This window comes from Trachurus trachurus, assembly GCF_905171665.1.
Source record: "Trachurus trachurus genome assembly, chromosome: 20".
Classification (NCBI taxonomy): domain Eukaryota; kingdom Metazoa; phylum Chordata; class Actinopteri; order Carangiformes; family Carangidae; genus Trachurus; species Trachurus trachurus.
This window is the reverse complement of record NC_139911.1, coordinates 17817441-17830540: the sequence shown is the minus strand read 5'-3', so window position 1 is coordinate 17830540 and position 13100 is coordinate 17817441. Positions and strand designations below refer to the sequence as shown.

Sequence of the window (13100 nt, the reverse complement as noted above, 5' to 3'; positions counted from 1 at the left end):
TTTATCAGCTGTCCTATTCCATTTAGATCATATCTATGTTAATGAACAGTGTTTTCAATATGCAAACATGTTTTGTACTGTCCAAACACCAGCTCTGTCTTCCAATCCTGTCCAATATTATTAATCTTAGCATTAAGTTTTTTTTTTCTTGAGAGCAACATCAGGACATGGGCAGTGATAAAAGCCCAGGAGGAGGTTCGTCCATTTCAATTTCCACCAAGACAGGTTTTTTTTGCGTCAGACCATGCTGTGAAGCTAAAAATACAGTGTTTTGTAGTTCTGACAGAATATGTAATTACCGTTATTTATGTCAATCATTGCACTAAAATAAAAAGAAATCGTGTACATATATATAATTTTAAAATTGCCTGCATGATCTGTTAACAAAAGCAGCGCTGCTCTCCTAAACCTTACGCTGCAGGGCAGAATAGCGTACAGCATACAAAACATGCACTGTCATAGTTAACAAAACAAGAGCTACATCTGGTGTCCAGCTGCAATATACAGTGGTTGAATAGATTTAAAATGTAGGTTTAATACAGTTTTATCAGTCTTCATCAAATAAAGTCAGATAATATCTCCTGGACTCTCATGGCAGTATTACTCTCATTTTGAAAGAGATCAGATATCAGGTGCAGATATGCAAATACTGCGGCCCGTTAATGATGTTATATTCTCCGCCTCGCAACGTCACCAACAACTGCTGATCCGCCGAGAGATGACGCCAGCAGGATTTTCCACGACAATGTCAAATGTTCTACATAGATTGATTAGTCCTCGAGCTGATGAGTAAAACTGACAATACTCTCAAGATTAAAGCTGCGATGACATTGATGAATGGAGACTGGAGACATTGACGAATGGATTAGAGTTCTAAAACCTTCAATCACTGGTTGCAGTATCACAGTACTTCTCCCTCACCTCTTTAGATTTGGTTCAATGGTAAAAGCCCTCAGGATGAAGGTGTGTGCTCAGATGCAGGCTTTACTTCATTCACTACAAGTTTTTATTCCAAAGTAGAGATGATATAAAAAATTTACATAACGCTTCCTCCTTCACACAGACAAGTGGTCTCTCTTCCTTTATTTTCCTCCTGATCCTTATATGCTGCACACTATATCTGCAAAACACTGACAACACAACCAGAGGCCGCTCTCTTTATCTGAATATTTCAGTGCAGAAAGCGAAGTGCGGTCAACGTCTGCATTATTTTCAGTCCTTTTTCTTTGAATTCCAGGTAGAAAATATACAGAAAATGATAGATGTTTTTTTTTCTAGGTTGTTAATGTTTGGCTTATCTGCGAAAAAACCAGAGTGAAAATGGACTCAGAAAGAATCCACAGAAACTACAGATGAATCTTTCAAAATACTGAAAATGGATGAAATATGTATTTGTTTCCCCACACAGGAGGCTATGTTTTCACCTGCGTGTGTGTCTTTATTTGTCCACACAATTATGCAAAAAGTACTGAGCGCATTTGCACCAAACTTTGTGGAGGGATAGGGCACGGGCAAGGGAAGAGACCATTAAGTTTTTGGAGCAGATCTGGATCATTCATTATAAATTTTAATTTTCTTTTCATGAAGTCTGGTGTATTTTGTTTGACATTGCCCTTGGCGAATGTCTGTGCTCTCTGAGTGCTGTTCTATTTTAACTAATATCATCTGCAAATGAACCATTTTCCAGCATTCTGATGCCTCATCGAGACCCATAAGTTTCATTAAGATTTTTGGATTTGAACTGATTGGTAACAACATTAAATCCTAAACTCTAAAAGAAGATACTGTTGTACATGAAATACCAAATTAAATGTTGTATATCATGAGTCAATCATTTGCTAATGTGGTTTTAAGCAATTAAAGCCAAACAGAGCAATTTGGTGTTAACTCATTTTGATAAATTAGGTCACTTTGCCATGGAGTGAGGTGTAACAAACCTGATTGGCTGCATTGCAATAACACTATCATATGATATAACACAATGCACATAGAGTTATGTTTAAAGAGTCTGTTGTTTCAGACTGAAGAGTTAAACTTTACCTGACTGGACTGCTGCTGGCATCCAAGTCCTGTGCCGTCACCGCCCCAATGATGGTGCCCGCAGGTGTGTCCTCATACACATCCATCACATACGAGGGCTTATTGAACACTGGGGGCTCATCCACATCCAAAACGTTAATCTTCACTGTTGCTGTGTCTTTAAAGGCCCCAAAGTTCTGGAAACGTGGATCCATGTGAGCGTTGGAGGCATCTACCTTAAAGGTGTATGCCTTCTTGGTTTCGTAGTCCAGTGGCTACAAGGAAAGAAAAGAAGAAAAAAAAACAAAGCAGGGTTAAGTATACTTTAACACCCACAGATTATCTTGAAACCATAAGAGTGTCTGAGTGTAGAACATGTCAACGCTCCAACTATAATTTACTATCTGTAGTGTTCATCCAGTACAAGCTAAGGGCTCTTGAGGAAATGCTGTAACTGAATATGAGCATCCGTGTTTTGACAGCAGTTTACTCTCTCTTCATTTGTTATTCTTCCATTTTCAAGGATGAGCATAAGTGCTATCAGATGTCAACATCATTCTCCTCATGTCTGACAAATTCCGGCATTTGGGTGATTCTTACAATGTTTATGTTGTCAGACGAAGCACATTCAAATGCCATTGTTTTCACCTGCATGAGCAGCAGAAGCACTACAGTAAACACAGTTGTAAAAAAATGCCCTCAGAAGTGATGTCATGGGTGCCTATTGTTTGGATTTTAGTAGTTTGAATGGCAGCTGGGATGGAAGTCGGCAGGAAGAGTGGTGTCTGTTTCAGAGGAGACTCCCTGTAGGTGCTGACCAGGTTAATGTTTTGCCCCGCCAGATTGAGAAAGTCAAGCTGCACTTACTTGGTTCAGCAGAACTTCACCTCTTTACAAGAGTTCTTCAGACACCAGCTTAGGGGTTCATATGTTCTACCCCCTCAAGCCTCTGACATATCAGCTCAGGGTCAATTAGTCAAAAGCGAGCGGAGGACTTGGCATCCTCGGCATGTCTGCGGCTGAGGTGTAAACATCCGACAGCAGCGACTCCCGTGTTCGTGCTTCTGCCTGTCTCCTGCCTTCTCATGTGTGACCAACCATACTTGGCAAGCTTGCAGTCGGTCATGCTCCACTGGCCTGGAGTCACATGAGAGACATTCCTTTCTGTGTATTTCAAATTGACTAACATGTAGCCACTATGGCAGCAATGCTATCTTTCAGCCCCAGGACTTGGTGCTTCTCTGGCATGTTGTTTCAAAAGACACCAAATGAAAACAGCTGGTAATAGCACTGTGAAATGTGCTTATGCAAAGAGACAGCGAGATGGGGAGGTGTAGTGGAGGATGCAAAGAACAAAAAAAAGGCTTTTGAGCTTGTGATGCTAGATAAATATGACCAATCATCTGTCCAAGTTAAATGCGCATGAATTAGCGATATAATTAGGGACCAACCACTAGAAATGATCAGAGGCTGTTCAGTCATGATTTCACAGCAATAGCAGATGCTTCTCAAGCCCTGTGTCTTTCCTCCATCTCCATGGTTTCACAGTCTTTTTGCTACAGCAGGTGTCCGTAAAAAGAGAAAAAAAAGAAAAAGGGAGAGCTATGTGAAGGCAAGCCAATCTGAAAGCAATCATTGACCATCAACCACCATGATTGGTTTGATTACAGTGCGCCAGATGCAACTGGCTAGGCACAGCTATAAGATCCTTCAACAGGAAATACACACTGTCCCTTTCAATCTCTTTCAAGAAGTGACAACAGTGAGCGAAGACCAAACTCTCTGAAGCAACACTCCTGTGGAAACACTGAATTCATTGTAGATGTCATTCAAATGCTGATCCCTACAATCAAACCCAAAGACTTCCCGCTAAGCTACACCTACAAAGTGGTCGAAAATGTACAGCAATCTTTTTTTCTTTTCTTTTTTCCCCCTCAGCACCCTGCTGCTTTCTGTGAATTGCTGGGACTCAGAATCAAAAGAAACTCAACGTTCTTTGCTTCACAAAGTAAGGGTTTTACAGCAATAAGTGCATCACTATTACAATCTGTACAGTCTCGCTACTTCAACTTTATGTGATGAAAAACAACCATGAGGTATATAGTAATGAATAAATATATAAATGCCTATTAGGAGGCTCTCTTGCTTATATCATGTTGTGCACAGACCATGGCATAGAGACACCCATGCATAGCTCAGCTGAAATACATGCACAGGTGGAGTAGGAGGGGGAGGAGGCGATGCTGGGGAGGCGGACAGCAGGAGGTGTACACCAGGCCTCATTAGCCATGAGTCTCATAGGGGACAAGGAGACGCGCTGCTTTCCATCTCAACATGCTGCATCACCACAATTAGGATAGAGGCCCAAACTCTCACCCTTTATAACTGTCTAATTTTCATGTAATCCTCAGCTAGCCGAAGACAGAGACTTGTGGAGTGTGATGGGAGGGGGGATGCTCTTTGCACACACACACATACAGAATTTGCAGTTTTGACACAAATCTCCCAGCATGCAAGGCTTGCTTCCTGGAGTTCCAGTTGACAAATAATGCCTTAATTTAAAACAGTTGGGTAGAGGAAGTGTTATTTAGGTGAAGGTGCACTCAGTAATGTTAAAAGTGACTGGTTTGAAAATATTTTTCTCTTCTCTTTCTTTTCTCATAGAGCTCACTCGCTTTATTTCACTTTGTACTTTGACCTTGACCTTGACAGTTCTCACCTCACTCTCAAACTGCCACATTACTAACTCTGTCCTACATGTTAAGTAAAAACTAGGTTGGACCTGTTTGTTGTATTCTCGGCTCTAGAGGTTTTCATCACATTTAGTTAGACAATTACCAACCTATTTTTTGCGACTGCTAAAACTCACCTGGTATTTGTATAAACTCTGGTGGATATAAGGTGAACATGCATTTTCCAAATTTGTTTGGTACAGTATGCAGTGTTTTTTTCCATACTAAAAGGCATTGGAGTGAGGCCTTATAACCTTACACGTGTTACGTGTGTTAGTGTGCTTGGCAGCATGTAGGCATTAAACTTATTCTTTCTCAGCTTCTTCTAGTCTGCACTCGCCTCCTCGGAAATTTAGATTTAACCAGTGCTGGTGTTAATTTTACTTAATAACTAAATTTAGCACTGAGATGCTGACCAGATGCCCTGAAGTAAGTATTGTTTTTAAGTGTATAGTTAGCTAGATACTTGATTGACCAGCTAATTAGTATGAGTATTAATAGCAAACACAAACCAGGTGTCTCTTTTTCTGTAGAATAATATATCATTACACTGCCACTCACTGAAAAATAAAGGACAAAATACATTGGACATATTTATTCAGTCTCATTGATGCTATACTGTAGCATTTTATCAGGCCAGAAAGGGAGAGGTACAGGTACTCATTAAACTGCAGCAAAGAAGAGGGATGAGACCGCACGAACAAATTGCAGCTCATTTCCTCAGCAGATGGAGGAGGTAGAGGCCTTTCTGACACCAGTGGAACACTGCATGGACTACTATATGATTAACTGTCATACAAATCCCACAGATTAATTTGCATATTCTGGTTTTGGGTGCAAAAACCGTAATGTTGAGAGCTACACTGCCTTTTTAATGTGTCTGAGAAGCAGGATGGTCCAAGTGAGTCTGAGATATCTGTTGTTAAATAGGAATAAAATGAGGCCAGGAGGGGGTAATGAGAAACTCTGAGTTAATGAGAAGACGTGCTAATGTGTCAACACTTGACTTGGGGAGAATCAAATCAGATCTGGAGGCCATAGGGGAAATTTCCCAGGAATGAAAAAAAATGGCCATTCATTCTCAGACTGCATGTATCATTTTTAGTTTTCCCCCCCTTCCTCGAAGATGACCTACTTATGCACTCTGCCGTTGCTGTATGAGTAAGAATTACCCATATCCACACATACATCATCCTTAAACAAGTTGCACACACGTATGCATGTTCAATTACACGTTTGAAGTGTCTCATTATGGCTTCGCCTGTTATGCACCTTATACGGGTTACTGTGGACACAACAAGGAAGTGTATCAACGGTAGAATTTGTAAGGAGGACAGACCGAGTTCCTCTCATGTCAGTGCTGCTGCTCTTCAACATCACAACAGAACGCACTTGAAATTCTAGACATGGTGCGGCGCCCTTTGATATGTAAATGTGCACCTTCATTGCACTGGCAGTGATACTGAATGAAGGAACTTTTTTTTTTTTTTTTTTCGTGCCAATTGAACCTGTTATGTTCCAAGGGAATTTGTTAATTTAGAACAGGGGACTAATCAAGGCATCACAGTCTCACAGGTACAGTATTATTCTTCACACACATTAAAAAGCCCTTGCATCATCACATTCACTCGTGAATACAAAACAATGGGTGCGCTTTGGTGGCGATTTATGGAAAGATATAAGAAGGGAAATCGACTGAAATACGTTTCCCACTTGATACTTGGGTGTGTTTCTGGTCCCTCCCTCACAGCCCTCTGCACGGTATAAAGTGTTAGTTGCAGCTGTTTTGTCAGCTTGGAGGTTATTTTGGGATGGAAGAAGCAGGATGATATGCATATTTAATAGGTTCTCCGTTTGTTTGTGTATTCAGTTCAGTAGTACAATAGCAGAGTTCAATATTCTTTCAAAACCTCCACAACACTCATCCACTAATACGGGGAACCGTCTTCCAATGCCAACACCCATGGGTGAATCTAGTCTTTCCCCTTGAAGAGTCATTACCACAGCACAGCGAGTCATTAGCGGGCTGATTTCATTTGTTTGTGCAGAACACAGGTATTACCTGAAGAGGGTGATGATTAAATAGGGTGAAAAAAATATTGCAAATGTTGTTTACTCTGTGATATGCAGAAGGGCCCTAAATCCGTTTAACCACAGTATTATATATTTACAATACAATTTATAAATCATTAACACCCCCTCATATGATTTAGCCTCAGAGAGCAAATCAAAGCTAAGCCAAACACACTGAGAATCTCACACAACTGCTGCTGTGTAAAGCAACACATTTTGCCCAAACAGAAACATTAGGTCATGTCTGGGTGCTTATTTCCAGTGAGCCAAAACCTATTGATCCCACATGTCAGTACTTGCATGGAAAAGCTAAAGATTTGCCTGTTGGGTTTCAGTAATCATCATAACAATACCCAATAAGCTACAGTTATTATTTAAGCCGCTACAGTGTGAAAATTTCACTGAGATTCTCAGATAAGCAATTATGACTCACTGGTTTGAGTCTGGTCTAATATCTCTGTTGTGAATGAATGACTCCATTTATAAGGTCACTGCAGTCAGTGACTGACAGTTCAGTAAGAATCTGCCATGCAGAAGAATGCTAAAGACCCCTAGCCAGCATTGTGCCATCAGCAGTCAACTGACCACAGAGCACAATGAGCTTATCATCAGCAGGGAAAAAGCTTACATGCCTCAGAGAGCCATTTGATGTCCCTCTGAATACCAGGGGGTCCTAAAAGAGATGCTCACTTTATTGTGCTGCCATCAGTCACATCAGTTTGTGTCCTTGGCTGTCTCGAAGCATCTCCATCCCCACAGTGCTCACAACAGAGCAGTGCCATCTGAGAGTCTTGCCAGCAGCCCTGTCCACTCCGCGGTGGAGTGGAGTGACTGTGAAAGACTTGCACTGCCATTCTTAATAGGACGGGGTTAGCCATGGGATGAGCCTCGGGACACTAGTTTAATCTATTACACCCACACCTCCGACGGCCACTGGAGAGAAGGCACTTCATCGGCTCCAAGCGCCACCTCTGCCTCCTCTTTGTCACTCTCTCTCCTCTCTTTTCTTGCTTGTGCTCATTCTCTCACACACAACACGTGCATACGCAGACATACACAAAGACATTGCTCCCTGCTTGGTTGCCTGGTGAGGTGTTATTCTTCTGAGCCGGGCACCTGGAGCTCCCGCTGTTCTGCGGTATTGTTTCCGTCTCCCCCCCATCTTTCGACTCCTTTCACACCAGGGCCTAAAATAACTCATTTCACCTCCCACTGGAACATTCAGCACTATAATCAATAGATTAGTTTCAACCCCTGTCTGTGAACAAGACAAAGTTGGTATAGTGACACTGGATGAGCCCTTAGATACAAAGACGGCTCAGTTTTGAGCTTTAATACTGTGCAATCACCCAATGCCAATACAGGGATTACATATGTTTCAATGACTTTTCAAGGTAAAGGTATTTTGTCATTCTAAACTGTGCCAATGTGTCTTTATGTAAACTGTTTACTCCATCAGACAGCAACCTATTGTGTTCTTTACTATTCATCCAAAATCTCTCACCGTTTCCTGGAACTCTCTCTGGTTAGCAGGTTGGTCATTACTTTTGTCATTTGGTCATTAATGTTTTTTACTGCCTGGATGTATCTCATCAAGACTGAGAAGGCAGTAACAGCTTCCATCCTCTGAAATGATTTACTGTTCAAACAGCCCAGTAATGACATTTCTGATAGAGAAATTAGACTGCAGTCACTGTCTGGCTTTAGTGAAATTAAGTCCTTAATTGATGGCAGGAAGGATGAAAAAGGCTTCTTTCCTCAACACTGCCAATGACTCTGACTTTGGGGAAGTCTAAATTGGGCCATGTTTGAGCTGAGGCAATCCAGGCGATTAGTGGCATTTGTTTTGTATGCAAATGTTTATCAGTTTTGCACTCCTCTCTTTTCTTAAATGCCACGCAACACTACAACATTAATTACACAGATGTGATGTTCTTGGGAAGTGGGGAAAAATGTCACCTTATGCAAGATGGATGAATCACTGGATAATTTTTGTAGACCTTGTTGTCTCGTGTCAAATCCATTTGCGGTGATAAATCAGTTGTATACCATCTCGAAAAACAACCTGCTCCGGAATTACGATGAGTCGAATAGTGGTGCTGCAACATGTAGTTTACTGTATTCATCTGATTCAAAGTTATTACTGTAATTGTATATTACACCCTAGCAATTGCACAGGAAGGCCAAAAATGAAAACAACCTAACACCAGGGTGACCTCACACGCTGGCAAATCAACTGCATTTAATACTTTTCAACTTAACACTGCGCCTCTTTTGGCCCCAGGCCTAGCCACTGGGGGCAACTGAGGTTCAATGTAATGCTCAAGGACATGAATACAGGAGTAGTCATGAATCAAAAGCACCATCCTGAGTCACAGATACCCTATCAACATTGAGTATGTATTACTGTAGCAACCACTGTTATGCACAGTAAGTGCTCTAACGCCTTAGCAACCAATCTAGAAATAACCTCATAACACCTTAGCTGCACTCCAAAGAATGAAGCAACCATCAATTCACTTTTACTTCTTAGTCATACTTTGTCACACTGCTGTTTCTGTTAAATCTTTCACAGCTAAATCCAAGTGAAGCCTTATGAGTATACTTGCTCATCTCTACATTGTTTTTGAACGTCTTGTACAGGGCAATAGATTTGGAGGCAGTGCCAAAAGGTCTGCAGCGAATGCTCTTTATTCAACGCACTGTGGGCGCTGGGGGCACTGAGTTTGTAGAGTGAGGAGATAGTCCTGTATTAAAATTGATTCCCTGAATGTGAGCCAGCAACTATTATGCCACCCATGCTGTCATTAAACAATGCGGTTCCTTTAGGCTTAGAGAAGCAAATTTCAATTACGCATATCTGCCATCTTTTTTTCTTTTTTTTTCCCCCTCCCAGGAGAAGGTAAATAAACACGCGAATGGACAAACGACATTTAATCTGACTAACAATTCTTTTACCACACACAACCCAAGGTTATCATTCTGAAACTCAATCAGTGTTCCTTCCCTGCGCATACTGTATGTATGGCAGTGTTTGAATGAGCCTGCGTCTTTTTCACGTCCTTATTCATGTACAGTATGTCGCTCTGAGCGCACACATTTGTCTGCATGTTTCCCTGGGAAATTCATTGGTGGATTTACCTATTGTCTCCCATAATCTTATGTTTTGCAGATGGGATGTGAAAACCCCATCCATGCCTCTGTGCCTCTTTTTTTTCTCCCTCTCCCCCTGTATCGGCAGACTGGGAAACAGATGATCATCCTTTGAACCCATTACTCAGCCTGATCCTCTTATCATAACCAACCTTCCCCGAGTCTGTAATTTGGGGTCTGCCAAACTCTGTTCTTTGTACAATGTGACTCTCGTGTCTGTCCTGCTGTGTTTTTTCAACGGGTGTGTGAGGGAGGAAAGTCGAAAGAGAAAGAGAAAAAGAAAAAGAGGGAGATGGGTAGAGAGAAGGATTGTCTGCACACATTTGCACACCTGTCTCTGGGGATATCCAACCAATCTGAAATAAGACAAGTCCGTGGGCGGGTCAGTATTCTGGGAACACAGCGAACAACTCATAAAGGCTTCATCTTCAGCTACATACTCCCCACATCTTTCCGAGGCACAGTTCGTTCTTTCTCTCCCCTCCTTCTCCCTCTGTCCGTGTCCTGCCAATATCACAATCTCACATGTGTAGGATCACATGTTGTTTGGAAAATTACACTGTGGGAGGCTTGGTCAGTTAAAGGGGCTCAGAATGTCCCCCATCAACAATGGCTTTGTACAGCAGTCTCCCAGTGTAGGGACTATATCACGCTGCCCCATTGTCGTCATGGCAGCATATCAAACACTGGAAATAAAACAATTAGAGGAAAGATGCATCCTTTCCATCCATTGAGGGTGTACATAATATAAACAAATAACTGTCTTCATTTACATCATAATTGCTTTCTGTCACATTCTGTTATTCCATTACTGCCAAATGAGAAGGTCACTATACAGTGATATATGGGCACGACTATAAGAGCCATTCATACATTCAGTACGTGCACATATTCATGATTTACACACAGAGGTGCTCACATACACATGCACATAGAGAACGGAAGGGGCTCTTACACTGAGCAGGGAATCAATTACTCACTCAGCTGCATATTTTTGGGGATCAAAGGATCACACACCTTTGTGCGATTGTGTGCTGGGGCATGTACTAAAAATGTACCAGTTAACGAATACCTCAGACTGATACATCGTAAAAACAAATGCAGATTTGCATTCCCCCAAAGAACATTTTAGACACTTACATCAGAAATACCCTGAAAGGCACAAAACCAGATAGAATTGGCTACACATTTTTTTTCTTTTATTACTTTTGCAATCAGATGAAATATATGCTCTCTGCCTGAAATGAAACAAGTGACAAAAACAGATATATTGCCACTTCTTGAAAGTATTTTGTGAATTTGCATGGAAAAGGCTAGATTTAATGAGAAAGCTGCTTTTTTTTTTTTTTTTTCTTTTAATTTTCCCGAAATGAATTTGCATCTAAAGAGGCAAAAAAGTTTTGGAGAAAGTCAGCCAAAAGTTTGAGGTTTGGTTGTAAATACAATAATTGTTGTCTTCTAAACTGCAGGCATATGTAACCATATTGTACACATATGACAGTGCAGGCATACCAAATCTTTATTATCATGGTAACATTAACAAATAGGGAACATGGAGTTACGTTTGTGGAATTATCAGGCACAAACTGTTCTTGATTAGCTTTCAGAAATGATTTCAGTTTGGTTGAAAATAATTATGTCCTTAGGGTTACAGGATTTTCATTGTCATAGCAACAATCGTAAATACATAGTAAAGGTTGTGGAACGGTCATGTATAAAAGAAAAAAGATACAACATTAAATGTGTTTTGTCGAGCCATCTATCACCCTGAAGCTTCTCCCAGTGCAACAGACTTTGTTGCTCTATATACGACTTCCTGCTTTGCTCTCATTATAATTACTGCAGCCTCTAGAGGTCACCTGACAATAAAACATTACTATGGGTCATAATACAGTTGTTTGTTTACAGCAGGGCAGCCTCTGTGTCACAGCAACAGAAAACACCCACAATGTTGTGTGATTAAATTAGATGAGATATCCGTTATTGGGAAATAATGATTTTTGCTCTCCCCAAATCGTCACTGACGTGATGCTAAAACAGAGTGAGTTGTTGCCTTACCACATACACATACAGTATTTTAATGGTGTTGATATGGAAATAATGACACAACAGTATTTTAGGAAAATTTACCAGAGAGCTGAATCCAGAAAAGGGAATCCATCTCTTTGGTGCATCATAGCGTTGCTTACAAAAGTCTTCACTTTCTGACACTGACATTTTTTTCTCCTTTGTCGTATCGCTGAGACATTCTGTGACTGTTGCATTATGCAATCTTAGCATTGCTCTGCAGTTCTTTTTTTTCCCTATTGAACCTCAATAGCACTGACAGCAAACGGCATTTAAACTCACCACAGGGGTCTACTGCATCCTGCCAGAGGGAAATGCAGCAGCGAGAATGAAGGAATCAATGTGTAGGGCTTGTGTGAGCGAGTCAGCCCGAGAGTGCAACACAAAAGCAGAGTGAATGCTTATATTTCTACATGTTTGCCTGCATATGAGTGAGTGTGCACAATAAACTGCATCTGTGTGCAACTGTGTATTTTGGGCTGTGGGCACCATTCATACTATATGCCTCTTAACTGCTGCACGGGGCATTCAAGACACTGAGCAGTGAGAGGTAACAATTAATAAAGTGCAGAAAACTGCACAACACACATTCTTTCTAACCAGGCTGGCCAGTAAAGCTTGAGGCACAAGGGAGCCTCTGCGCAGCACATATATGTACATTCTGAATATTACCAAATGTAGACAAGGCTGTCTAATGATGATTTCATTAGTGCAAATAATACTGTTAATATATTTTTTGTCTCCCAATTTCATAAGTAAGTGTACCTTTGTACGTACATTCCCTGCCCATGCAGCACTCGCAGTGTATATTAACCATCCACTGTCACTGAGCTGAATGCTTTCAGTGTCTTGAGGGATATAACGCCGTGCTCTTGCTTTCTGCAGCTGAGCTTGTGGGTAAGAGGAATTATATTATCTCAATTTAGTATGTTTGGGTATGATGGATCTTCAAGTCTTTAACAAGGCGTACCCTAAGGAGGGTGTCACAGCACAGCTGAGAACGTACACAAATGAGGGAATACTTTTAATAGCGAGATTTTCACTAAATAAACCAGA

The 13100-nt window shown here is 41.1% G+C and overlaps 1 protein-coding gene across 1 annotated transcript in view; it reads right to left on the bottom strand.

Annotated features, from left to right (window-relative positions):
* Positions 1-13100, bottom strand: part of LOC311003835 (cadherin-12-like) — a gene marked incomplete at both ends in the record, with an annotated part of 70311 nt that overhangs the window by 25410 nt on the left and 31801 nt on the right. Inside the window, one exon of the mRNA XM_083995722.1 lies at positions 2041-2294. Within this exon, the coding sequence (XP_083851848.1) occupies positions 2041-2294 (254 nt within the window). The remainder of the gene's footprint in view (positions 1-2040; positions 2295-13100) is intronic.